The 27,891-nt window shown below is 46.6% G+C and overlaps 1 protein-coding gene across 1 annotated transcript; it reads right to left on the reverse strand.

Moving 5' to 3' along the window:
* Window positions 1-528: 528 nt before the first annotated feature.
* On the reverse strand, window positions 529-27,228 carry LBHD2 (LBH domain containing 2). The gene is made up of 5 exons (XM_064167856.1): window positions 27,028-27,228; window positions 14,901-15,010; window positions 9,508-9,598; window positions 4,861-5,059; window positions 529-3,756 (listed from the first exon to the last, which is right to left on the reverse strand). The coding sequence occupies exons 3-5, from the start codon at window positions 9,595-9,597 to the stop codon at window positions 3,680-3,682; spliced, it is 366 nt and encodes a 121-aa protein (XP_064023926.1). The 5' UTR covers window position 9,598; window positions 14,901-15,010; window positions 27,028-27,228; the 3' UTR covers window positions 529-3,679.
* Between the last annotated feature and the right edge of the window lie 663 nt (window positions 27,229-27,891).

The following is a 27,891-nucleotide window of genomic DNA, read 5'->3' on the forward strand; positions in this document are numbered from 1 at the left end:
TACTCCCCTCAGAGTCTTGCTGAAGAAGAAAGGAAAACATTAGATAACACTCTCACCATTTTGTCACACTCTGCCTCGGGCTGCTGGCTGAGCAACATCTCACTCCCTAACCTCACCTCCCACTCAGCTTTGCTTCTTAACCTCTTGGCTGAACCTCTATTCTTCTTTAGGACTGGGGTAAGGTTGAGAGGGGCAGGGGGAAGGTGCAGGGGTCATTGAGAGCCTCTCCTGGGGACTCAGGTTTCTGGGAGGGGAGTTGTGTTTCTGTATTACCTTTTACCTTGTATATTTCTGTATATAACTGTATATAATGTAAATTATCTGCTTGTATATTGTGCTAGCTGTAAATAAATAGCTTCATTTATATTCCCAGAGCCAGCTGAGTCTAGTCTGGGTGATTTCTAAAGTGTGGGGGGGCAGGGAACACCCAAACCATCACAATCCCCTGTATTAGAGGTAGGATAGGAATTGCACACCACCCCAAATAACCTTCTGCACTTTTAAACCAAGACACTGTGGGTACACCACTTGTTTTCCAATGGGTCCAGTATAGGCATTTAATAGGCTAAATGGTGTAATACATCTACAGGACATACATTAGTCAAGTGTTATGTACAGGTGGCAGTTTACAAAATTAGAAAGAACCGAAATAGAGCAAAATCCAACAATGTCTTACTCCATAAAACTTCCTTTTTGCACTACATGAAATATTCTACAAGCTAGACTAGAAAAATATGACTGAATGTCTTTTTTTTTTCCTCTTTAGTTTCTACAAAGCTTTTAATCCAGAAAAAAATACAAAACAACTATTGAGTTTATTAGAGACAACACTTGCACACAGACGAAGTAAGTGGATGTTCATAGAGCTACAAGTCGAATAAATAGGGTATGTTTGTATAAAACAACTTTCTGTCTTGCTCTCCTATTTTAGGGCCTCTGGCCCAAGTTCAGAAAAATAAAAATGGGAGGAGGAGTTTGGCTTTGTGTGTTGTTAAACTGAGGCCACACAGCTGTAGGAGAAAGCTTTAGTTTGAAGCATCCATTTCCTTCAAGTAAAATGTTTCCAGGGAGCAGCCCAAAAGAAAAGGCAAGAGAGGAGTAATTAGGCTGGAAGGAGGAAAAGTGGCCTTTGTAGATGGGCTGTGCTAGGACAAAAAAAGTAGTGCTGTGTGGCCTTTTTTTTTTTCAGGGTGTACACAGAATCCTGTTGTTTCTTTGGGAAACTTATTTAGGGAAGTGCCATTGACCTCAGGTGGAAATAGGATAAGGGCCATCCAGAGCAGGAAGGGATGGAATGTCTGAAAGCAGATAGAAAGCACATAAAATTGGGGGAAGTGTTTCAAACAACTGTTTTTCCTTTTACAGAGTGAAAAGCAAATTAAGTGACAGGTCTAACGTCACTCCTCACGAAGCTGGGCAGATGCAGACTGAAAGCAAATCACATAGCTAAAAATCTGTCGTCATCGTCCTTGTTTCCCCCCAAGAGCTCTGTAAAACTTCTCCAGGCAAAAGCAGCACTTAAAGAACACCTTGCATCCGCCCAGCTGCCTCACCAGCATGCTTCTCCTCCTGCCACAATCAGCTGCAGATGGGTATGAGTCAGGGATCTCCTCTCACTGCATGTGCGCCACCCAAACACGTAGCATGAGCTTGGCCCTGCTTCATTGCCTCTACCAGAAAACAGTCACCAGTGAAGGGGGTGATGAGCAGCCAGATTTAGGGGGTGCTCCTGAAACCTTCAGTTACTCTAGTGAAATTCGACGCTCTGACCAGAATCCCACTCATCCAACAAAGTAATTCTGTGACAGGGTTTGGGTAAGAAAGTCTACATCAAGAAGGCAAAACAGATCACTACCTAAGTTGAGAGAGCACAGTTAAACTTAAGTATCACATTATACTATACTACACTGCTTATAAAAAGGGTCCTAGATCCCAAACACCCTAAACAATGAGCTATAGTTTTGTACATAAATTAATGTTGCTTTGAAGTAAAATAATCTCTTTCCTCTGTGTTAAACATTCATTGCACAGAAATCTTTGTAAGTAAATATATTAAATTTGGTTGCTAAGAAGGTATAAATTTATTAATACAGCTGGCAAGTAAATTTTATCCACCATCACACAATTAAAAGTTGCTGTTACAGAAAATTATTACTGGAGAAAAGAATGCACTTGAAAGTCAACTCAGGAGTCAACACTGGAAGAAATCCTGCGATTTCCTTCTACCTGCAGTGAGTGGTTTCTTCCAGCTGCAACATTAATTGGAAGTACAGACCCCATCCAGCCCTGCAGAGATGGAGAAAGCCAACATCATAGCTTATGGGACACTGGTTACTGACACAGCCAAATCCTTCTGAGTACATGCATCATCTATCTCTGCTGGCATTGTCCAAAAGGTAATGTTTTGAGCCCAGAAGGCTGCTTCTCCTGTGATGATGGGAGTGAACATCTGGGAGGTCCTTGTGCAGGAAAGGGTTCACTCCTGTCAAAACAGCTCCCAAATCCCCAAGGAAAATCCTTGCAGGCCTGAGGTGCCCAGAGACAGCTTGCCCCACTGTGAGCTGTGGGCTCCAGGAGGTGGCCATGAAACCAAACCAAAGGGGCTGATGCCCCACAGCACACACGCTCCTGACAGCAGTGCCACTTGGGCAGGCGGGAAGCAGCCGTGCGTCCTGCCACATCAGCCTACTGCAGATGGCTGAGAGGGGGACCTGGCATCAGGCAAAACGGAGGGCAGGTTTGGGCTCGCACTACACACAGCCAGCCACGACCTGGCTCAGGTCAAGGGAGGCACAGCTGGGCTGCTCCACCTACATTACGCACAAAACATACCAAAACAATTATCACAATGATTTCTATTAACAAGATGGGGCAAATCCAACCCTGGCAGCAGTAGGAGCCACCTCACTGGCTTCCAGGGAGAGGAGCGCAGGCCACGCCACAGCTGGGCCTGAAGAGTGCACCACCAGCACGATCCACCTGACCAAGCCTACACCAGACAGCCTCACTCCACAAACACTATCAATCCACTTCGCCAATGTACAGCAAGAAAGCGCTTCTGAAAGGCATGAGCCTGACGCAAAAGGCGGCTAAGAAAAGGCTGGTTCATCCCAATTTGCACACGTTGGTCAAAGGGAGAGAGCTGCTCTGGGCTGCCCCCGGGGCAGGCAGCAGCCTGGAGGCAAATCTTACACTTGTGTCTCTATACAAAAGTTAAAAAATCAAACGGTGACATTATATTACAGCTATTGTCCCTAATATCACAGTGCTAGTTTTAAATGGCTAAAAACAAGAAAGGTTCTAGATTTAAGACATTCTTCCTGGAGAAATGTAACCCCTTTGCCCTGCTGTTGATAACCTGAAAGCAGCCTTGCTTGAAGAAAAGCTAAAACCAATGAAATGTGCTAATTGAAACTAGGATAATTCTTTTCTCCTTGATAATCTTCTATTTCCTAACACGTTCCATTGTTTCCCAAGGAAAAATTAAACAAATGATAGGAATCCCAGCCTGAAAATCAAAATGTTGAAAAGAACAGTTCTAAAGCCCAGATGCTTCTTACTAGGTACTAACTAAATAAAACCCTTGCAGATTTAAATACAGGTTACTTTGACATGTCTTCAGAGTGTGTTAGCTTTCCAACATTCACAACGACGTTTCACTTCTGGGGCCGTGGAGTCCCTACTCGTCCTCTTCAGTTCTGCTTTCCAGAGTCTCTGTACTGCCTTCCACGTCTTCAGCTGGATGCACTAAAGTATCTGCAAAGAAATGGCTTGTAAGTATTTATTTCCTCGTATTTTGATTCCTTGATCCACCAGGCACTTGATCTGTTAGGGTGATCAGATCTGACGTGAACAATTTGCTCTGCTTGCAAACCAGTAGTTAAGATGGAGTAGGGAACTCTGAGCGCATCACAGTCTGACTTTACAGGGGACTTGAGACCTCAGGACAGATATCAGTGAGATGAGGTGAGGATCCCTATGGACAGCCACTGTAGTGAGAAGGCTGCATGTTGTCTTAGGGAAGTCTGCTCAGATCTCTCAGTCCTGAAGTCGTGAGTCCTAACAGCAATGCACAAAAGCAACACAGAGGCCATAATGTGTAACCCGGAGGTCAGGTCATAGATTTGGCTAATTTCTCCTGGAGTGATCAAATCCTGTCATCACCACCACTCAGAACTGTCAACTGTAATAGCAGGTGATTTGGCACTTAAAGACCAGACTATTTCTGGTCACCCCTTTAAAGTTATGGGAAGGTGCATCCTATACCTCATCCTGGCTACTGTATCTGGATGCTTGGGTGGCAAATACTGGAGCATTGAAATGGAAATTGTGTCACTCCATAAGAGAAAAGGAGAGCACTGAGACCAAAAAAACCCAAAACCAAACAACACCTATCCCTACCCCCAAAATAACTAACTAACTAACTAACTATAAACCAGTTCCACACTGGAGCATTCCCTGCGCAAGCTGCAAGCTACACTTCAACAAGTTCGTATCTTTAGCCACATTGACCCCATAGTGACACTGTTAGTCACATCCAGATATTTGTGAGCTCCTGCTACACCGAAGCACTCCTGGAACACTGTGACACATCTTTGCAGCTGTTTTAACACTTTGCTTCTAGGCTAGGAAACAGAGAGGTAAACATATACTTGAGTGAACTGCTAGCGTGCAGTAAACTGCCTGCTGGCCATGCAAGTGGCCAGCACTGAGCCTGACCTGAATGAAAACACCACGAACTCAGGACTTCCTCTCCAGCATAGGTGTTTCTGGGCACTTACTGCTCTTTGGTACACAACTTCAGTCCATGGCATAGCTATTTTCTTATAGGGAACAAGGATGAAAATTACTCATTCAGACCTTCCAGATCCATCTGCTGCTGCTGCTGGACACAGACTCTTTGGTCACCATGAAGACCCTTGTCCTCTGCTGATTTCAGGTCATCGGGAGGCCAGCGCAGCTCACCGCTCTCCACCTCTCCAGACTCAGTTGGCTCCACCACGATCGATGGCAGTCTTTTGGACAGCTTGGGATACTTCTCACGTGAGTCTGGAAAGGCCTGGTGAGACATTTGGACACATGTACTGTCAAAGCCTTCCCAGAAATGTATATTCAGAGCAAGCAGACTACATAGTCCATCTAGGCATTCTTTCTGTGCTCGACAGGCACTCTCATGTCCATTGAAATTCCTCTTCAAACTGGGGCAAGTTTTTCACAGGGAAGATTTGAAAAACATCTGAAATTAGCTCCTTGCTGTCCATCTGTGGACACAGAAGGGGTAGGGTCTCAGAACACTCTCATCTGCACAGGCTGTCCCCTCCTGGGCAGAGAACTGACTTTGCTTGCCAGTGTGTGGGGCACACAATTGCCCTGACTTGTATGTACCAAAAAAGGAGAATTAGGAGACAAAATTCATTGTGTTGTCAAACACTCATGTTTCTATTCTGGTGGCTTGCTAGGGCATAAAGGTCATTGGAGCAATGCTAAGCTCAAGGGCTGCTGCAGCCCTTCCAGCTGCTGTCCTTTTACTCTGATGTGATATTCATCTTTTCCTTGTTTATCAAGAAGCCGGCATTCCGCAAAGCTATTCTCTGTAATGTGAAGCACTGCATTTTATGATGCAGTCATGCAAAACAGATAGCTCTAGAAATCATCCTTACACAGAGAATGGCACCAGCATTTATTTTCATTTGTCACATTGAAGCTGCAGGTCAAACGCCATGCAGTGATTGGAGCTTGAAGGTGGACTAGTGAAGGATATTGTAACAAATGAGAGTGCTTTCTTGTTCTCAGCATTGCTAATTCATTTAAATAGCTTTGAGCATTTTGGTTTGATTTGTAGGGGGGTTTCTTTCCCCTCTTTTTCTCTGCTTTGCTGGGTTTTTTGGGAGAAAAAATAATTCCAGCTCCTTCAGAATGTTAATGTAAGACAAACTTTGCTGTTGCTTCCCTGAAACCTTACCTCCTGGCTTCTCAAACTTTCATATACCTGCACTAATGGCTGTTAATCTCTCTGTGCTAGCTGAGTTTTGTTGTGGTTTTGTGTGTTGTTTTCTTAGTGCATGTGCTTGTTTGGGTGGTTTTTTCTGGTTTTATTTGTTTGGGTTTTAATTGTAATAACAAATTCAACGTGAAGATTAGGGGGCTGAACTAAGACATTGAGAGCAAGACCCATCCCACTTTAGCTCCAGGCCTGACGCAGGTTTGCTGTGTGCTGGTCCTCACACATCTGCAACACGTTCAGTGCCGAATCAGGGTCTCTGGCTAGATTAAGCACTGCTGGTTATGTGAGCCTCTCAGCACAGCTCCTCCTGTTAGCACAGGAAGAAATTCCCTAAACACCATAAAAGCTGCACACATCCCCCAGGACATTGCCAGAGACTTGGAGGTGTCATAATCCACTGGAGGTGCTCGCTCCGTCGCTTTCGAAACCTTTCTTCATCCCTGTGGCTACTTTCTCTAAAAGCTCAGGGTTTGGTTGTCCTACTTGGCATCAGAGCTGGCATGGGGAGGCAAGACCTTGAGAAGGGAAGCTCTTTTCCCATGTGTCTGGGAAGCAGCAAGCTGCAATGCCTGTACCTGACTTCAGGAGATGGAGAAGGACTGTAATTCTCCTTCTTATGCTGTCACTCCCCGTGGCAGTGTTGCAAGGAGTCCTTCCTCTTTGCAAATATACACAAAGGTGGAAAACACTGTATATTAATTAAGGAGACCTTTCTTTTGTGAGAAAGCCCCTTCAGTGCAACTAGGCCAAGTGAACCACTGAAGCTAAACCTTTCTAACACTTCCCTGAGCTGCACCCACATGGGCATAACTCATCCTGCTCAAGCAATGCTGCCCAAGTTGCCTATCAGGAAAGTTCCCTCCCAGCTTCCCATTACACAGTCTCCTCCTGAGGTGTTAAACATTTGGAAAGACATTTTCATGACAGCTGTCTTGAATGGGATGAATTTTTAAGAAGTTGCTAACAGGATCCTTCTATTTCCAAATAGGAGACAAGGTAAAAATCTCCTTGGCCAGGACAGGTCCAGCTGAGCTGCAAGGCAGCCCTGTCTGAGGGCAGCTCAAGGAGCCAGGCTCCACCATAGATCTGAAGAAGAATGCACTCCTTGAGCCTTGCAGCTCAGCTGGCAGAAAATACCCATAAAATTGTGGGAGAAATGCCTTGTTTTCTGTCAAGGCTGCACATTCAGATCACAGTGACCTCTTTCCCTGGCTATTTCTCAGCCTTCTTGAGTGGCAGAGGGCTGTGTAACAGCCATCTTGTCCCCAAGCCTGCTGCCACCCCGAGAGGCCATCCAACACAAGAGAATTTCTGCTCTTTCATCTGCTTTCTAAAGCCCTAGGAAACGACACACATTGGTCTAAAAACATGCTGAGAGTTGATTATTATGGCATCAACAAAATTTAGGAAAGGCACCTATGTGGCCACGGCTTGGCTATTTTCGTTCGTGTCATTCTCATATGGTCTTTTCTCACACCAAGCACATAATTGTTTTTCCACTGGAGCCCAGTATTTACCATGTCCCTGCAGGAATGAGTCAGGACTGGCAGGAAGCAGAGCTGCCTGTCGGGCCTCGCTGTGTTTTTCTGAGGAAGCTGGAGTATGTGACGAGTGGGCAGGAGATGCAGGAAGAGAAGGACCGGTCTCCCGGCCAGAGCGCTTGGAAGTTGCTGGAAGAAACTGAGTGTTCCCACTGCGTCACTGACTTTGTGCTGCCTCTCGTTTCTTTTTTGCTTTCTTTGCCTAAGGTGGCCATTACTACAATGTGGATGGTACTATTTTCTCCCAGAGACGAACAGCAAAGGAGCTGGTGGAACATTAGGGAGGTGGTGGAGGCACCGTCCCTGGAGGTGATCAAGAAAAGCCTGGATGAGGCACTTAGTGCCATGGTCTAGTTGACTGGATAGGGCTGGGGGATTGGTTGGACTGGATGATCTCGGAGGTCTCTTCCAACCTGTTTGATTCTATGATTCTATGACCTCTGGACTATACGGTCAGGAAGACCATAGAACAGCCCCAGGTAGATAGGTGGAGTCAGAGCTGACACAGAGTTTGGGCAGGGCACACCAACACAAAAATCAAAACCTGAGACTCAGTGAAAAGGAGGAAAGAGAATTTTGAAAAATCATAGAATCATAGAATCAACCAGGTTGGAAGAAACCTCCAAGATCATCCACTCCAACCTAGCACCCAGCCCTAGCCAGGCAACTAGACCATGGCACTAAGTGCTTCATCCAGGCTTTTTTTGAACACCTCCAGGGATGGCTACTCCACCACCTCCCTGGGCAGCCCATTCCAATGCCAATCACTCTCTCTGTCAAGAACTTCCTCCTAACATCCAGCCTATACTTTCCCTGGCACAACTTGAGACTGTGTCCCCTTGTTCTGCTGCTGGTTGCCTGGGAGAAGAGACCAACTGCCACCCAGCTACAACCTCCCTTCAGGTAGTTGTAGACAGTAATGAGGTCATCCCTGAACGTCTGCTTCTCCAGGCTAAACACCCCCAGCTCCCTCAGCCTCTCCTCATAGGGTTTGTGTTCCAGGCCCCTCACCAGCTTCGTTGCCCTTCTCTGGACACGTTCCAGAACAGCATCTATCCCATGTGGCTGATAAAGCACAGGAAAGCCTATGGTATGCTCTTTAATTGCATGAAAAAGTTCTATATGCACATTGATACGAAAGGAATTTGCAAAATTATAGTTCTGACTTCCCTGGCTTTCAAATGCTTGATTTTAAGCTACAACAGAATGCCAGTGGAGTAGTTTTTGGAGTGTGCTTGGAGTAATACCCTCTGTTTTGAGAAGCATCTCAGGTCCACTAGGACATATTTAGGTGGTTTGCCCTGGCAGTGACACTAAGACTCATGAGCACAACCACAGAGCACAGACCAGGGCATGTGGGCTGTCACAAAGTGGGCTCAGGACATCACGATCCCTCCTGCTGGAATGGTAACTGTAGGTGGGCACACAAGTGTGTGTGTGACTACCTGGGGCCAGAAAATGCTCTTGCCTCTGCCAGCAAATGGCCGTGACCAGTGCTGCTGCTGCTGATATGATGCCACAGGCACTTATGAGAATGACACAAGTGTTTTAAATGGTCTCTTTTCTGAAAGCAGAGCTCTCTCAACCTGAGGGAACTTAGCTCCATACAAGGGTGGCTGTATAAAAGCTGTGGTACAGTACTGGCTGGGTGCCTTCACCACACAATGGCTGCTCAGGTCTGAAGTTCTGGTGACAAACAACCTCTTTGCCTGCATCCCTTCAGGGACCAAGCATTACTCACTTGTCACCATGCCCCAGAGACCTGTCACTGACAAAACCTTCCTTCCAGAACTCTTACCTATTGAAAATAAAACCTAAGTAGGATCAAACACGTATTTCAGGGCTTGTTCTTCCAGCAGCTGTGTTCTGCAGTTCAGCATTTACACATATGGTAGTTACTGGTTCCATTAAATTGCTTTTGAGAAGCAACTTGGGATACTTTCCATTTTTTTCTGAAGTTACCTGGCTTGAAGGGCCTCCTTCTTCCTCAGGAGTCTGGCTGAGTACAAATTCTTCCATCACTGGTTCCCGTGTGTTCATCACCTCTGTCATGCTGCAAATATCAAAGCAGAACGGAAAAACTCATCTCTGAGCTTGGGCCTACAGTTGATTTACCAAAAGAACACTGACTTTTCATATTCGTTGAAACAACCATGTTACAGGCTGCCTTTTTCAAACAGCCCATCAAGAGGTGGTTCCTTGGCCCTCCAATTAAACTGCTACAGCTGCCTGACGTGAGACGGAACAGAACATTGACCTCAGCTGTCACCCCAGGACAGCACAGAGGACTCCCATGGAGTTCCAGAATCACCAGCAGGTAAACATGAGTCCTCCAATGCTACCAGCAACCAGTTTGTTACTGATATATGAGCTCAGGAATTGCATCTGTTGACTAAAATATGTTACTTGTGGAAATGTCAGATTCTAACTAAATTCCTATTCTGACTCTTCACAATGTTTTCAGTATTTGCTCTTTCCAGATGTCTATTCCATTTAGTCATGATCCAGAACTTCTTTCTAAACTATTAATTCCAGACACATCAGCTGTATCTGTGTCTAAGGGCCAGGTTTTCAGTAATCTTTTCTTACCTGAGCGTTCAGAGAGCTGTTGAGTGGGATTTTCAAATGAATCAAGGGAGGTTTGTTATCTAAATTTCATTTAAACCAGAAGCCTAGGAACTGAAGCTGCTTCTGTGCCCATTAAGCATCCCCCTGTGATGTTTGTCCCTTGAGGCACTCGGTGCTGGCCATTACAGTATCACAGTATCACAGTATCATTAGGGTTGGAAGAGACCTCACAGATCATCAAGTCCAACCCTTTACCACAGAGCTCAAGGCTAGACTATGGCACCAAGTGCCATGTCCAATCCTGCCTTGAACAGCCCCAGGGACGGCAACTCCACCACCTCCCCGGGCAGCCCATTCCAGTGTCTAATGACTCTCTCAGTGAAGAACTTCCTCCTCACCTCAAGCCTAAATCTCCCCTGGTGCAGCACTGTGGAGCAGAAGGATTAGAGCCCGCTGCAGTCCTCACCGCAGGTTGCTTAGCACAGCCCATGGCTGGGTAGCTGCACACCCCTACGCTGTTAGGATTTTCCTCACATTTGATATGGATACAGCATGCTTAGTGAAAAAAAATTGGGGATGCCTGAAAACTACATAACAATTATTAAGTGAAGAGCAGAGCCTGAACCACTCTGTTTGACTTACAGACTGAAGAGGCCATGTTCATTTTGGGTGGGAATACATCAGCCCTGGTAAGGTTTGGCCCCAGGCACTTCACTCTCTCTAGCTCTCATTTGTCAGGTACAGCAGCTACTAGCTTCCAGAGCCTCCTGCAGCAGACAGACTATAGGCATCATCAATTACATCGCCCTGCCACCTGCCACAGCAAGCACCCCTTTAAGCATGACTAAATGCTGCCATTAATTCTTGCCCTGCTTCATGCACAAAGGCCTTCTTTGTAAATGCTGTTCCTACTGAGAAATACAAGCTAAAACATCTCAAGGATAACTTGTTTCAGACTTACACTAGCAGTGACCCCACAGAAGTAAATTTTACAATATCTGAAATGACTACAAATCCCTCTGCAATGCCTTTAATTAGCTGTAGCACAGAGCAGTGTGATGTCACAGAATCATAGAATCAACCAGGTTGGAAGAGACCTCCAAGATCATCCAGGCCAACCTAGCACCCAGCCCTAGCCAGTCAACTAGACCATGGCACTAAGTGCCTCAGCCAGGCTTTGCTTCAACACCTCCAGGGACGGTGACTCCACCACCTCCCTGGGCAGCCCATTCCAATGCCAATCACTCTCTCTGGCAACAACTTCCTCCTAACATCCACCCTGCACTTCCACCTGCACAACTTGAGACTGTGTCCCTTGCTCCTGCTCCACCATAGTTCAAGAAAGAGCACAGGAGACAATAGAGATCAGCTGTGGGCCAGGACCTGGCCCCATAGGCATCAACCAGCTTAGGGAAAACCCCCAAAGCAACTGCCCTGGACGCAGGCAAGGCTGATTAAAGAACACAGCACACTTCCTGCTACATACCCGTACACAGCGGGTGAGCAGAACCAGGCTCTGAAAATCAGCAAGAGGATGAACCTCTGATCTGGGCATCCCCCAGTTTACACAGCTCAAAACCTCCCAGATTCATGGCATAGTAGAAGAGGGTCAGATTCTGCTTGCTAGGAAGAATGTTTAGAGCTCCCTTCCCTTGCTTGGATCTGTACCCCTCCCTAAGGACACTGCAGTGAGACACCACAAAACCCTTAATCAGTAAAATACTTTTTTTTTTTGTCATATGCTTTTATTCCTGCAGTATTCAGTGGATCATACCACTGGGCACCCATGGATGACAGCACCGAGGGAGAGGTCACCTGGAAATGGGAGACACTTTTCCAGACAGATGGCCATGGGCTCAGCTGTACCAGCTGCCCTTGTCATGCAGGACAGCACTTAAAAGGACAGAGCTGTGCCCTTGGACCTTTTCTTGCCCAAAAGGAAAGCAATGCTCCCTAAGTTGCCTCCTCCCACTGATGACCTGTGGTGCTCATGCAGATCTTGCCTTTTTTTTTTTTTTCTATTCCAGCCTTGGTGTCTCCCTTGGTCCCTATGGGATCCTTTTGTATACCCCCTGATCCTCCAGTGCTGCTTCTCTGAACAACCATGCTGGGCCATACCAAGACCCTCTTCTTCCATCCCAGCTCTTTGGAAAGAGTTAGTCTAGGGGTTTTCGCACTGTCTGTTAGCCAGACCCAGTCATGAACCTGGAAGAGTACAGACCCCACTGCTCTGACCATGTCCAAGATGAATGTCTTTATTTTCATAGCCTTTTTGGGGTTCATCATTCTGTTCCCAGCTGTTCTGGACTGCAGAGAAAGGGAAATGAGAAAGTGTGTCTGAATAGAAACAATCTTGGAGGCTTTTGGAGGGGGCAGGATTGATAATGTCTTGGACCTGGCTACCACAAAGAAGACATGTCTCTCTGTTCAAGAAAAGACTGGATGAGGCACTTAGTGCCACGGCCTAGTTGGCTGGCTAGGGCTGGGTGATAGGCTGGACTGGATGATCTTGGAGGTCTCTTCCAACCTGGCTGACTCTATGAAGATATGTGTACTTCTGTGAAGGTCTTGGGGCTGGTCTTTGCTAGCCAGCGGCAGACTGCAGTCATCCACAGCTGACTGGTTTATTTTAGCAGCCTTTCAATATAATACTAAGTGTTTAAAGCACTTCTCTGCCCTCGTTCCACAGGACATTAGAGACACATCCACACATGCACTGTTAAATGTGTCATATCAGCTCGAAGATGCTGTAAAGACTTCATGAAATTCTATTATTGAGCAATAATGAGCTCCGTCCTTCCCTAAGACCATATTACGCCCTGCAGATTGTTTCAAAATGACAAAGACAAATGATTCTAGCTAAGGAATTGGTGACAGTCCTGTCAGTGTTACAGCAGATGCCTCAGTGAATCAGCTCCCAAGCTGCTGAAGCCCAGGCCATTTCACAAAATCTGTGCAACTTAAGGCTTTGATCGAATAGGATGGAAGAAGAGATTGTACTTGATGTGTCTCAGAAAAGAACACGAGGCCAAGCAATTGGCAAAAGAATTAGGCTTTAACTGGAAAAGATTAATTGTTCTGTCTCTACTTAGAAACAGTAAAAGAAAGCAGAAGAATCTCTACCAGCTCTGAAAGCAGTGATGCTTCTAACAAGCTTAACTGGGTATTTTAACACTAAAAATAGCTAGAAGTGAGACTATTGAGAATGCTGTGGCAGATCAGTTCATCTGAAATTACAGAATCACCTGTAGGACTTGAGTGAATTCTTTATAAAGCCATAGAATCAAAAAAAAAAAAAGAGGTCTGCTGGCTGCTTAGGGCATTTTTAAAAGCTACTATTCTGTTCTTGTTCTATGTGCAGGAGACTGTTTTACATTTTCAGCCAGTTCTGATGGAAATATATTGAGCCACTTTCAGTGCCTCATGCGAGGCATACTAACACACCAGAAAAGTGGGTGACACAAGCAGATTATTGTAAGAACTGTATCTCTTTTAAATTCAGTCTTACATTCATTTTATGTATGGTAGATCCTGTTGTCACTAATGACATACAGTAGCCATAGTGATGCAAAACAAGATGATAAATAGTACTTACAAACAAAGAATAAGTTCTGTTCTGGTGGATGAGTCACCTATTCTGAACCTTAAAATTCTCATGGCAGTGAATTAAGAGATGCATTTACTTCCCTTAGGTTTAATTGTGTGCAAATATACCAATTAGGAGAAAAAAAAAGAAAGCAAAATCTGCTCTTGCTTTTCTGTGAGAGAACTACATTTAGAGGAGATTATCTTAGATGCAATTACTACAGTTTCAGGACCAGGCTGTTACTACAATTTCAGGACCACACACTTTTTCCAGGGGCACGGAGCAAATGCACAGCTCACTTTCTGATCTTTGTGATGGCACTAAGAAGGTCATAGAATCATAGAGTCATAGAATCAACCAGGTTGGAAGAGACCTCCAAAATCATTCAGTCTATGATTCTATGGTTTAGTTGATTGGACAGGGCTGGGTGCTAGGTTGGACTGGATGATCTTGGAGGTCTCTTCCAACCTGGTTGAATCTATGATTCTATTTGTTTGTCCAGTCCAACCTAGCACCCAGCCCTGTCCAATCAACTAGACCATGGCACTAAGTGCCTCATCCAGGCTTTTCTTGAACACCTCCAGGGACGGTGCCTCCATCACCTCTCTGGGCAGCCCATTCCAATGCCAATCACTCTCTCTGGCAGCAACTTTCTCCTAACATCCAGCCTAGACCTCCCCTGGCACAACTTGAGACTGTGTCCCCTTGTTGCTGGTTGCCTGGGAGAGAGGCCAACCCCCACCTGGCTACAATGTCCCTTCAGGTCAGTAACATACAGAGCAATATATAGGTTGACAAGGGCTAAACCACCTACCATGAGAAAGTGCTCAGAAACACTGCATACATTTTTATTTTAGGTTTTGAGCAGAGTGCAAAACTGAAATTCCTGGTGGCAAAACAGTATTTGAATGAAGCTTCAGGATTCAAAACTGGTGAGCAATTATGTGGCTAAGGAAAGCAGAGAGGTTGTGCAACACAAGCAAAGATTCCCTTAAGAAGAGCAGTAAAGCTACATTTCGTGGGACAGGCTGAGCCATGGCTAGGAAGAGTTGTTAACCTGAAAGGTTAGCACCACGCTGAGGCCTGATCCTGCTCTCACCTCCCCAGCCAGGATGGGGAGGAAAAGGGGATGCCTGGGTCCGTGCATGAGGCTCTGTGGGATAAATGAAACGCTCAGGGAAACGGCAAGAGAGTGCATTACCTTCAATCACATCAACGGATGTCACTTCCAAAATCTGCCCTTGCTGCAGGCGTTCACGTCGCTGATGAAGTCTTGTGCAAGATCAGGTCTCTGTCAAACCCAAAAAGTGGCTGAAAAAGACCATACAACAGAGTCAGAGCATGCAACTCGAGTGGCAGTGCTGGTAATGACCGGTGTGAGAACACCACTGAAAACGTGCTGCATAAATGTACTACTATGAAGGTCAGTAACATTTTCCATGCCAGATGGGATTTATCTCACTAAAGAGGCAGCTTGTAGAATACCTTGTGAATTACTGAGGCAATTAACGTTTCAAAACCACCCAAAGCTCTTAGCTGAAACACCTAAATCTCACTTAGTGTAAACTGCATAAAATCATGCTGGAATTCTCCCATAAAGGAATGTTGATGATAGCTGAAAGACCAAAAATAAAAGTGTATACCTTTATTTGGCAGAAACTGCATGTTTGGTGACACGTGGATCAAAACATCAAAGGAAAAGATTCCTGCTCATGAAGCAACTGCTCAAAACACAAAGACAAAACATGCTGAAAGAATCACGGAATGTTAGGGGTTGGAAAGGATCTCAAAAGATCATCTAGTCCAACCCCCCCTGCAAGAGCAGGACCACCTACTGCATGTTTTCTTCAGATGTCACAGGAGATGTGATATTTGCAAAGGTCTCCTCTAAACTGAAGGTAATAGTTTGACTGGTATCAGGACAGGGAGCCTGATGAGCAGAGATGAGTATCCCACCATTTCAAAGTGTGAATCACTGATTCCTGATGACTTATGTCAGAAAGTCTTAGCTGAAGAGCTTGAGGAGTTACAGTGCTGAAATGCAGTCAGTATCTTGGCCAAAGATGGGTTTCTGAGAAATTTGTTTAGCCCTACAGCTTGCCAAATATATATTCATGCCAGCCACAGCTATTTCCTTGGATGGGGAGGAAAAAAAGTGTTTTAACTGAAGTGAATGGCACTAGTGTATATATTTTATATCCTCCAATGGTTTGGATTCCAGCCCAAGTGATTAAACAAACCTACCTGCTCTGGAAGCCTTCCTAGTAAGATTTATAACACTGGATTAAGTGCACACTGATTTTATTCAAAAACAGTGGCAGAGGTAAAATTGTGCATTGCATTTTGGAGTTTCTTCTCATGCCACTGGCCATGCTTATTGCAAGTTAAGGAAGCAGGAAATCACACCTCCACCTCCAGGATTCAATTCTGAAGGCTTAATTCTTGTCTAGCAATTTTCCTTCCTAACTAATGGTCAAACCAACTTCAGAGAGGCTAATGTTTTGACCCTTAAAAACTCATGACTACATTCAGTGCTCTTCTTCTGTATGGAAACCAGAAAGCATCTGATCCCATATTATCTGATACTCTGGGAAGAGCATTTTTATCCCACCACTCATTAAAAAACTACTGCTATTAAACCTAGGAAAATTCATCATAGAATCATAGCATCAGTCAGGACAGGAAGGGACCACAAGACTCATGTAGTTCCAACCTCCCTGCCACAAGCAGGGATACCCTACCCTAAAGCAGGCTGGCCACAGCCTCATCCATCCTGGCCTTAAACACCTCCAGCAATGGGGCCTCAACCACCTCCCTGGGCAACTCATTCTTGGCTCTCACCACTCTCATGATGAACAACTTCCTCCTCATGTCCAGTCTGAACCTACCTATCTCATCTTTGCTCCATTCCCCGTAGTCCTGTCACTCCCTGATATCCTAAAAAGCCCTTCCCCAGCTTTTTTGTAGGCCCCCTTCAGATACTGAAAGGCTTGTTTATCTTCAATTTCTCCTTTAGAAATGACTGGATGTAGTAAGAGCAGTTACTTTGCTGTCATCTATCAATGAGAGAAAAAATGGTGTAAGAGATAATCACAGAATCATAGAATCAACCAGGTTGGAAGAGACCTCCAACATCATCCAGTCCAACCTAGCACCCAGCCCTGTCCAATCAACTAGACCATGGCACTAAGTGCCTCATCCAGGCTTTACTTGAACACCTCCAGGGACAGTCACTTCACCACCTCCCTGGGCAGCCACACGATCATTGGTTGAAATCCAAGCCATTTGTTACTTAGATGTATCTTCAAATGCTTGGTTAGCAGCACAAAATGATCCATGCAGTAGTGAATGAATGAAACCTTTCTCCAGTCTCAGTGAAGGCCTTCTGGAATGAACTGAGCCAAGACCAATCTCCTCTGCAATGTTTTGGGCAGCTTTGTTGTGTAGTGCACACAATGTTTGAGAGGGGATGTCAGCCCTTGGGATTCAGCTCCTTGAAAGCTGTAAAAAACCCAAATCACTACAGGACTACAGTGTGGGAGAAGTCCTTTCTCCCAGCCCCACAGCCATATTTAAAACTAGAACAATTTCTTCCCCACCAAGACTGCAGAAGAATTCAGTGTTTCCACTGTACAAAACTACCAGAAGGTATTTATTATCTGAAGAGGAAATACTCACTTGATCTGCCTAATAGATGTGACTAACTTCTTAAGATGACACTAGAGGAAGCATCAACTAATATCCTTCTTTCTATGATACTGCTTAACCTTTTAGAAACAAGGCACAGCTACTGAAACCATGCAACAAGCCTTTACTGCAGTGGAAACAGTCTGGGAATTACTCCAGTAAAGCCTTCTCTGCTTATCTCTTCTTGTCATTTTGTACTTTTACCCCCCTTACTGATTAGCCCAACCCAACATACCCCATTGCTGCACCCAAAATAACTTGCCCTCCTTTGCTCGGTTTGATAACCAGCTTCTTAGCAGAGAGGCTTTGTTCTCTACGACTACCTGAAAGGAGTTGCTGTGAGGTGGGTGTTGGTCTCTTCTCCCAAGTAACCAGAGACAGGACAAGATGGAATGGCCTCAAGCTGCACCAGAGGAGGACATTGTTTAGCCTGGAGAAGAGGAGGCTGAGGGGTGACCTTATTGCTGTCTACAACTACCTGAGGGAATGTTGTAGCCAGGAGGAGGTTGCTCTCTACTCTCAGGTGGCCAGCACCAGAACGAGAGGACACAGCCTCAAGCTACGTCAGGGGAAATTTAGGCTTGAGGTGAGGAGAAAGTTCTTCACTGAGAGAGTCATTGGACACTGGAATGGGCTGCCCGGGGAGGTGGTGGAGTCGCCGTCCCTGGGGCAGTTCAAGGCAAGGTTGGACGTGGCACTTGGTGCCATGGTCTAGCCTTGAGCTCTGTGGTAAAGGGTTGGACTTGATGATCTGTGAGGTCTCTTCCAACCTTGGTGATACTGTGATACTGTGATACATTAGGCTGGGTATTAGGGCAATTTTTTTCCACTGAAAAGGCTGTCAGGCATTGGTACAGGCTATGCAGGGAGGTGGCTGTCATCCCTGGATGTGTTTGAAAGCTGTGCAAACGCGTATAAGGTTTAAGGTTGGGCTTAGGTAGGGTTAACGATTGGACTCTTGTCCTAGGTTGGCAACTGTAGGGTTAAAAAAATCCTCTGGGGACTAGAAAACTGTTATTCAATCCCATCATTCTGCTGTCTCTTTATAAACTCATGCCAAGGCCAGCTTGCTCTACTTTCCTCTCCCTCCAGCCCCGTGTCAGGCAGGAGCTACTTTATTGGGACAAATATGTAAGGAGTAAGCCTGTTGTGGGGGGCCTCCAGAAGCTTGTGTTTAGGCCTATGGATGGCAGAGGCGTTGGGGGGAGGATTGGAGGACTGGGGATTATAGATTTAGTTTTGGGTTGGGTCAAAATTGAAGGGGATTTTGTAACTGCTTCGTAATTTCTTTCAGTATCTGCTTCATAATTTCTTTCTGTATCTCTCTTTCCAAATATAATTCTGTTTTCTTTCCAATTCATTTGAGAGCTCCATTCTGTCAGCTCTTTAAAACCCACGACAACTCTATGTCATCTTCAAGGTCTTTTACAGCTTAAATGATTCTATGATTCTGTAATTCTTCTCTGGCTCCAGGAGTACCAACATAGCTGTGTGCTGCTACTAAGAGTGAACAAGAAGTCTCAAGTATCAGAGACCAGTGAGACTGCTTGATCAACCCCTTCTCTGCCTGTAGAGCCTGGCTACACCTCCCAGGAAAGGACAGTTAATTTAAGGACTACTCCAATGAGCTGGGTCTCTCCTGCCTCGTTAGAAGCCATAGCACCAAGAAAAGTGTGCAGAGATACAACCAACAGAATGATAAGAGAAGTGGTTCCACTTGTGAGACCAAACAATACTTCAGTAGTGGCCTCTTTTCCCAGACCAAGAGGCCTCAGCCTCCTACTCCACACAAAGGTGTGCTTTTCACAGAATCATAGAATCAACCAGGTTAGAAGAGACCTCCAAGATCATCCAGTCCAACCTATCACCCTGCCCTAGCCAGTCAACTAGACCATGGCACTAAGTGCCTCAGCCAGGCTTTTCTTGAAGACCTCCAGGGATGGTGACTCCACCACCTCCCTGGGCAGCCCATTCCAATGCCAATCACTCTCTCTGTGAAGAACTTCCTCCTAACATCCAGCCTGTACTTCCCCTGGCACAACTTGAGACTGTGTCCCCTTGTTCTATTGGTGGTTGCCTGGCAGAAGAGACCAACCCCACCTGGCTACAACCTCTGAAACCCCAGCACTGAATGATGCTCTTAAGACTTCTGACTTTGGAAAGCAGCTGTGACACACTGCATGTTTGGAGTTTGTAAATCACAAGAACATGGGCTGTCTTAAGTGGTAATCTTATCACTCATGAGTGGACAACCAGTACCAGGAAGCAGAAGCAGGATGTTCTGTAGTGGTTCCAGCCAGCTGGAGTGTGTGGGAAGCCTAGTCTGGCTGTCTCTCTTGCCTATGCCTGGAGAGGACACCACCATGCACAGTAATGGAGGTCTTTGCTTGGAATAAATCCACTGTGAATTGCAAAGTAGATGTTTTTAAGGTGAACACATTTCATTGGGCAAAACAGAAATAGGAACTGGCTACAGGTTGCAACCCCAGCAGCCCACAGATCAGCCTCTTGAAGCAACACATTTCAGTGGCACCAAGCCCTGAACAGCTCCCCAGGAGGCAGCAGCACTCCCAACATCAGGTCACTTTTATTTAGAGATGCCTCCTACTCCAAAAGCATCACCCCTCCTCTCCCAGCTGCCCCAGTGATGGAAATAACTGGGTGTCAGAAGGAGAGCCAACCTCAGGGTGCCAGGTCTGCTGCTAGATTAGCAGGGGCTGCAGCACAGCTTCCTCTCCTCCTAAGCTTCCTGAGTTAGTCGTTCTGCTACTAAACATTCATGGAAACATTGAGTCTTACAGCACCATGTTGATTGTGCACCTTCTAACAAATAAGTTTAGATAGGCAGCAGAAACTGGCCTTGAACCACTGTTCCATGTGCAAATTCATCATTCTTGTGGCGCTGCAGAGATGGGATCCCTCCCTTTCTTGTTTCAATGGGACACTTTCAGGGGCTTTACGCCCCCTACTTGAATTGTGCTGGACAGATGTTCCACACATCACTCTGTGGGCTCAGCCTCACATGCAGGAGGACTGTACAGGCCAAGCCTTGGGAGCCTGCACATGCAACCACAGAGCACATGCAGTTCCCACTGCTTTCAGACAGTGCCTCAAACAAGTCAGGATTTCAGTCCCCCCAACATGCTTCACCCCACTAAAGCCTCTGGATAAATGCAAACTGTTCTTCATTCAAGGAGTCTAGATTTTGTGTGTGCTAGAAAAAGAAACCCCTGCTATTGATTACAAGGAAAACTGGGACAGAGCATGCATACGAATGATGTTAGGCAGGAGAAGCAATGGTCTACTGCTGGATTTTTGCAAAGTGGAAAATTTTGGTGGGCCACAGTAAACCCTGCTCAGCAATTCCCAAAAAAACAAACAGGTCCAAGTTGTTTTTTCCACACAGAAGCACAAAGGGTGCCTTATTTGGGCCACTGCTGCAGAAGATCACGCTGTCAGCTAGGCCAGGGTGGATGAATGAGTGGGAGATCTAGGACAAGAGGCTGTTGCAGTGGATGAAGCCATGAGGGGCTGCTTACATGACAGCAGAAGGCGCACGTCCCTGCAAGGAAACGCTGCATTCTGCACGGCAAGGTGCTTCTGTAGATCCACTCATAGAATCATAGAATCAACCAGGTTGGAAGAGACCTCCAAGATCATCCAGTCCAACCTAGCAACCAGCCCTAGCCAATCAACTAGACCATGGCACCAACTGCCTCAGCCAGGCTTTTCTTGAACACCTCCAGGGACGGTGCCTCCACCACCTCCCTGGGCAGCCCATTCCAATGGGAAATCACTCTCTCTGTGAAGAACTTCTTCCTAATATCCAGCCTATACCTACCCTGGCACAACTTGAGACTGTGTCCCCTTGTTCTATTGCTGGTTGCCTGGGAGAAGAGGCCACCCCCCACCTGGCTACAATGCCCCTTCAGGTAGTTGTAGACAGTAATAAGATCACCTCTGAGCCTCCTCTTCTCCAGGCTAAACAACTCCAGCTCCCTCAGCCTCTCCTCATAGGATTTGTGCTCCAGGTCCCTCACCAGCTTTGTTGCCCTTCTCTGGACATGTTCCAGCACCTCAACATCTTTCTTGAATTGAGGGGCCCAGAACTGGACACAGCACTCAAGGTGTCTCAATCTTATGTTAGTGTCCTAGGAGGATGGAGTTTTGGCTGAGGCCTTCTAGTGTTTCAGGCCACACAGGTGAGGGATCATACAGAGGTAGGATCTTGTCTAGAGGCTTTGCAAAGCGTAGGACACTACCTTCATCATGTTAGCACGATGCAAAATGAATGCTTACCTCAAAGACACTCCACAGCCCCCAAATTCTGTGACTGCCTAATGGGCTCAGCTTTGGGACCCTGCAGAGAGGAACTTGGACAGCTTCTTTGTTTCCCCTGGTTGCACATTTGTAATGGATGCACTTTATGAAGTGCTGTGGATTCCACAGGACTAAAGAAATGTAAATTACTGCACGGACCCACAGAAGATAAATGTGCTTGTGTATGAACTCCTATTTAAACCTCCCACTTCTTTTTTTGGATGCAAATCTCTTTCCTAAGCAACTGAGAAAAGTGTGATATGTGTCAGAGTCTGGAGATTAGAGATCTGTTCTGTTCCCTCATTTCAGAAGCTCTTGTCTTTGACCACCCACACAGTACTTGAATTTTGCTCTCTGCAGGCCAAAGCTGCCTTCCTCTCCTCAGCAGCATGCACTCTGCAGAAGACGTCGATCTCTCTCAGGAAGCAGCGAGATTAAATGACTCTCAATGTGGAGGAGCAAGCATTTCAGCATGAGACACAGCACGTAGTTTGGGAGAGCGAAAAGGGGTAGGAGGCTGCTATTTCCAGGCTGTGCTGCCTCTCACCGCGAACTTCGCAGCAAGCTGCAGTTTTTACTGTTCCTGCTCCAAAGAAGCTACTGGGGTAAATATCACCCAGGGAATTTCTCAAACACTCATCTGTGGACTACCAACACTAGGCAAACACAGGCTCACAAAGGGCACGGTTCTGGTGGATCGCTTTAACTCAACCTCCTTGATGCCTGCTGTTGCACAGTGAGACATCAGGGAGCCACTGTTCGTACATCCCCAACTTCTGGAGCGCCACAACTACACACAAACCTCAACTGCCAGTTTGTTATAGTTCAACTTCTCAGTGGCTCTGTTTGCAAAAACAAGGAGCTAGAAACTTGACTCATAAACAGCCAAAGAAGAAGCAAAATGAATGAAAATCTCTATATTTAACTATCACAATGTAAAAAAAAAACCAGTCTCATGATTTAGGGGTGATTTATTTCGAGGGTTTTTGCAAATGATGTTTGCAACACTGCTTGCTACAGACATCTCCTTGGTGGGTTTTTGTTTTCTCTTCTCTATATTTAACTATCACAATGTTAAAAAAAAAAGTCTCATGATTTGGGGGTGATTGATTTCAAGGATTTTTTGCAAATGATGTTTGCAACACTGCTTGCTACAGACATCTCCTTGGTGGGATTTTGTTTTCTCTTCTCTATATTTAACTATCACAATGTTAATAAAAAAACAGTCTCATGATTTGGGGGTGATTGATTTCAAGGATTTTTTGCAAATGATGTTTGCAACACTGCTTGCTACAGACATCTCCTTGGTGGGTTTTTGTTTTCTCTTTTTCCTGTCTGCTTTACAGAAGCTCGTTTATTTCAGCTCTTTGATCTCAGCACTGAGATCCTGAACTTCCATGCAGAAGATGCCACAAGGGATAAGTATGGCAAGGGAGGAGAGTGGGGCAGCCAGCCAGGATGCTCAAAGATAGGGATAAGGAGCATACAGCCAGAAAGCATGAGCATAGCCATGGAGAGGGGAAGAATCAGAGCAGATGGGAAGAATGACTAAGCCAGCTCTTCCGAATGCTAGTAGACCTTGGTATCATGGAAATCTCCACAGAGTCCTCATGGAACTGTGTGCCAAGAGAAAGTTTGATTTTATTTCTTTTTTTTACATCAGATTCAGCAGCTAATTGATATAAGAGGAGCTCATTAAGAAAACAGCCCCAGCAAAATCAGAGATAAACCTCAACAAGCTGCTAAATGTTTTTAGATGTATTTCTTCTGCTACTCAATGTGCAAATACCCTTTCATCTAAGAACTTGGGTTTGGGATCAGAAATACATGTGCTGAGAAGAGTGTTTCTGGGCTCTGCTCAAATAGTGAATCTTGCATTGGTTTTGATTTATCCAACCAACCTTATGAAGCCACCAGCTTACAGATAAGTACATCAGTCCCACTAATTCAGAGTGTTATTAAAGGGGCTTAGAAAGAAATGGTTGTTTCTGGGATCTTTACTGGAAGATGATTCTTGCGTACCTCATATTTCATGCCACGATTATCCCTCACCTTACAGCACCCATGGGAAACAGTGACAGATCAAAATTGGCTTCCTGTGCTTCTACATAGTGCTCCCTAGGTATTTGTGGATGGGCCTGAATTCAGGTCACAGTTCCACGAGCAGAAGATAAGTGGGAGGAAAAAAAATCTGCTCTTGGAGCATCAATGCAGAGTAGGTGATTCTTACATCAAAATGCCCGTGGGAAATGGATGGCAAAATGACTGATGTCTTTCTGTCATGCTGAAAGAATACTCTGGATAGTGTGTCACTGGGTTTGCCTTTAGGAAACAGACTAGGATAAGAGGTTAAGTACAGGAGATAGAACAGTGTTTACTTAAAAATATTAACTAGTTATTTTCCTCTAGCTTTGGAGAAATTAGAACACAGTGCTGTACCATGATGCAGTATGGAGCATTTAGCAGAGAATTTAGTAAAGCCAACCTAGTACAAGTATTATATTAAAAAATAAAAAAGCAAACAAAATCCCATTGGACACCCTTAAGAGAACAAAGACAATGGGAAGACTTTTAATGTTCCCTCTTGGTAATTAACAGCACAACCACAGGTGTCACCACATCATAGGCTAACACCAGAGATGCAGCTGGTTTTCTCCAGGAATAAAGACTCCATCACCTTAATTGAATTTCCAAGTATGGGAAGTTGCCCTAGCTTGAGATGGAGGATATGAGAACACTGTGTGCTATCGCAGTAGGAATGGGCACAATGGAGGGTGAGGACAACACACAGCTAAAAATAAAGAATTATTTTTTTTTTAATGCAGTATGTTTTCTTTGGAATGAATCATTAACACTGAAAGCAGATATGCATTAATAAGGATATGAGTATTCCTGCCAACCAATTAACATGCACCTTCCGGATCTAGAGGTCTCCTAAATATTTGCACAGGGGCAGCTTATGCGTGTGCATGACAGAGACAGAAATCAGCTGAAATTCAGGTTCAGTGAAGTGACAGTGGTCTCCACAGAGGAGCTGGAATTGGACTAGTTTCTCCTAGTCTTATGAGGACAATGGGCTAAAATGCTGTGGGATCAGTCAATGCACCCTGATGAGAACAGGGGCTTGTCGTGTTGGACTGCAGCTTCACTCACCACTGGTATCTGTTCTGCAGAGGACTGTACTAGTCACACTCTCTCCAAACTGTAAAGGAAAGGTGACTCCAGCCCCTAATGACCTGCAATCAGACAGGTACAAATCCTGCAAGAAAGGGCTAAGGTAAGGCTTTAAGGACCTGTTGCTGTCAGCCAGTCTTTTTCCTTCTACCTGGCTTCTGGTGTGCAGTATTCCCGGGGTTTGGAATATAGCCTTCCTTTGAAGATGGAAAACACAGGAATTATTAACTACAGACTTTTTCAGAGAACGTACACATCTGAGGAGCAAAGGGCTGTTGCTGGGGCAGACACTGGTCTCCTCTAAGTCCCAGCAGGGCTCCACCTGTCTTACATGACACAGGATCCTCCTTGGATCAAGGCTTCTCTGACCGGTCCCTCCAAAATAAACATATATGATTAAATAGGCTCAAACACAGGGGCATACTTGTAGAAATAAGAGAGTAGGAGCAGTTTCAGCCTGTGTGGTTGATACCTGATCTATGCAAAAGCCTGCTGCTTAATACAAAGAGATCATTGTGAGATGGGAGGGAAAGTAGTGACTGTTCTGTGCATTCGTTTCTTCTCTTAAAGTAACGTACCAGAGATACTAGAGGAAATTCCACTTGATCGACAAATTGTCAGGCTAGGTTGGGAAAGCAAGGAAACCAGCTCAATTTCATTCCCCATTTGCTTGTTTTCTTTCTGTAATCATAATGTTGACTCTGAAGACATTTTTTTTTTTAATAGGATATTAATTACCAAAATCCTGAGCTGGGCACAAAATTTGTTGCTCATTAAATGTGAGAGACAGAAAACACTGTCTTGAGCCTGGATGTGTGCAGGCAGATTTCCCTGCTTCACCTTCATTTCCAGATGGCTCATAAGGAGGCATTGTGCAGAGAGCCAGGCTACGGGACAGGTGTGAACACCAACTTCTGGGTCCTCCAGCAAGATATGGAATGGGCTGCCCAGGGAGGTGTTGGAGGCACCATCCCTGGAGGTGTTCACGAAAAGCCTGGCTGAGGCACTTAGTGCCATGGTCTAGTTGACTGGATAGGGCTGAGTGCTAGGTTGGACTGGATGATCTTGGAGGTCTCTTCCAACCTGGTTGGTTCTATGATTCTATGATATAAGCCTGGAGCCTGGTGGGCTTCCTTTCCTGCACTGACTACACAACTGCAGTAAAGATCTCAGCCAGGAAAATATCAGTGGAAGCAAATTTCACTCTGAAAGTCATTTATTTTGGGCACCTTGAGAGGTTAACACTACACCCAGGCTAACCTGTCTCGCTTCCGCAACTGTAGCCACAGTCAGAGATGTACAAACACAGCTCTGTCTCACATGAAAAGAACATTTTTGCGGTATGTTCATTTGGCAGCAGAGAAACACTCGCACTCCTTGCTCAGAATGAAACATAGTCCTCATTTAGAGAGCAAAGAAGGTTCTTTCTTTGGCTACAGCTAATCGTATGTGTGACATTTACCACCTGATGGGGGGGGGAAAAAAAGGCAGGATTTCAGTGTTGGTTAAGCCAGTTCAGTTAGGCTGCAAGCAAAGTCCTAAACTTGTGCTTCGTTACAGCTTCCTCGCCTCTGAAGTTGCCTTGGGAAAAAAAACGAATGCAATCAACGACCGGCCGAGGCGATCGCAGAGCACAAAACGTTTCCCTCAGTGCTACGCTCATTCATCAGGATTCCTACAGGCAGCCCTTGCTGCTGCCGAACACGCTGGGTGGCTCTTTTTGTCATGGAGAACCTGGTCTGCAGTGAATTCTCCTCAGCAGCCTTTGCTCAGTTAAAAACAAACAAACGGAAAAACACACACAGAAAAACACCGCCTGGAGAACGGACCCGAGGCGGACGCGCGTCCCGCCTTTCCTTCCCCCGCGGCTCCCCGGAACGCAGCCTCTTTTCCCGGACGGCACTCGGACGGCTCCCGCGATCTCGCCTGCACCACACCCGACCCCCTCCCGGTTCCAGCTGCCGGCTCCGCCACCGACGCGCTGTCCCGCGGCGGCGGAGGAGGACAGCTCCCTGACGGAGGACTTACAGGTGGCGGCTCTTCCCCGGGGTTGCCAGCCCGGGGCAGCCGCCCCTTGCCCGTCGCGCCCCGACACCCGCTCCTCCTCCGAGCTCGGCGAACCTCCCCTGCTCCCTGGCCAGGCTCACCGGCGGGACAGGCGAGGCGAGGCGAGGCGGCAGCCGGCCGCCTCCCATGCACGACGGCAGAGGGGAGCCGATAGCTCCGTCAGCGCGTCCGCATCCTCCCGGGCCGGGCGCTTGCACCGCTACCGCGGCACCTCCCAGCCCGCGGACCGGCCCCGCCGCTGCCGGCGCGGGGAAACCACTCCCCCGGCAGAGCCGGCGGGGCGGCGCTCAGCCGCGGCCCCCCTGTCACGGCACGGCATGGCACAGCCCCCCGCCGCGCCCCAGCCGCCCCCCGCCGCGGTGCCGGCACCTTCCGCGGAGCTCCGCCCCGGGCCCCGCACAGCGCCCGACGCGCGGGACAGAGGGCCCCGGCAGGGGGACAGAGCCCCGGCGAGGTTCCCCCTCTTGCCCTGCTCAGGGGTGTGGGGCTGACTCGCGTCTCCTGACTTCCCCGCAGCAGCCCCTGTTCAGCAAATGCTGAGTTCAGGAGGCACAAACTTTTCGTGACTCTTTTGTGCGAGGAGGCTGCTCCACCTCAGGGTGAGTTTCCCAGCGACATCCCTGCCCGCCGCAGGGACACACTCTCCTGCGGGCGCCATTCCGTCGCCACCTCGTGCAGAGGGACCACTGGGCTGTCAGGCAGACCGTGCCAGGGCTGCTGCTGAGGGCCTGCCCCACGCCAGGGAGCTGGTAGGAGCTCACCTCAAACCCACTGCAGAGAGGCTGTCAGGGGAACACCTGCAGCTCGACTGCTGTTGGTGGTCTGGGGAAAGGGACAGACAACAGACGCCATGGGGTGAAGCGCTCTCGTGGCAGAAGCCTGGAGCGCAGTGGTGAATGGTTGTGCCCCTGGAACAGGCTAGACGAAGGGCTACGATCCTACCC

This window comes from Pogoniulus pusillus, chromosome 1 (assembly GCF_015220805.1).
Source record: "Pogoniulus pusillus isolate bPogPus1 chromosome 1, bPogPus1.pri, whole genome shotgun sequence".
In the NCBI taxonomy this organism is placed as follows: Eukaryota; Metazoa; Chordata; class Aves; order Piciformes; family Lybiidae; genus Pogoniulus; species Pogoniulus pusillus.

What these genes read in the sequence shown, in the direction of transcription:
- LBHD2 (XM_064167856.1), bottom strand. Translation starts at nt 9,597, where the DNA reads ATGACAGAGGTGATGAACACACGGGAACCAGTGATGGAAGAATTTGTA. An exon ending in AAGGAGGCCCTTCAAGCCAG is followed by an intron (nt 5,060 to 9,507) that starts GTAACTTCAGAA and finishes ATGTCTCACCAG; the next exon opens with GCCTTTCCAGACTCACGTGA. An exon ending in GCAGCAGATGGATCTGGAAG is followed by an intron (nt 3,757 to 4,860) that starts GTCTGAATGAGT and finishes ATTTCTTTGCAG; the next exon opens with ATACTTTAGTGCATCCAGCT.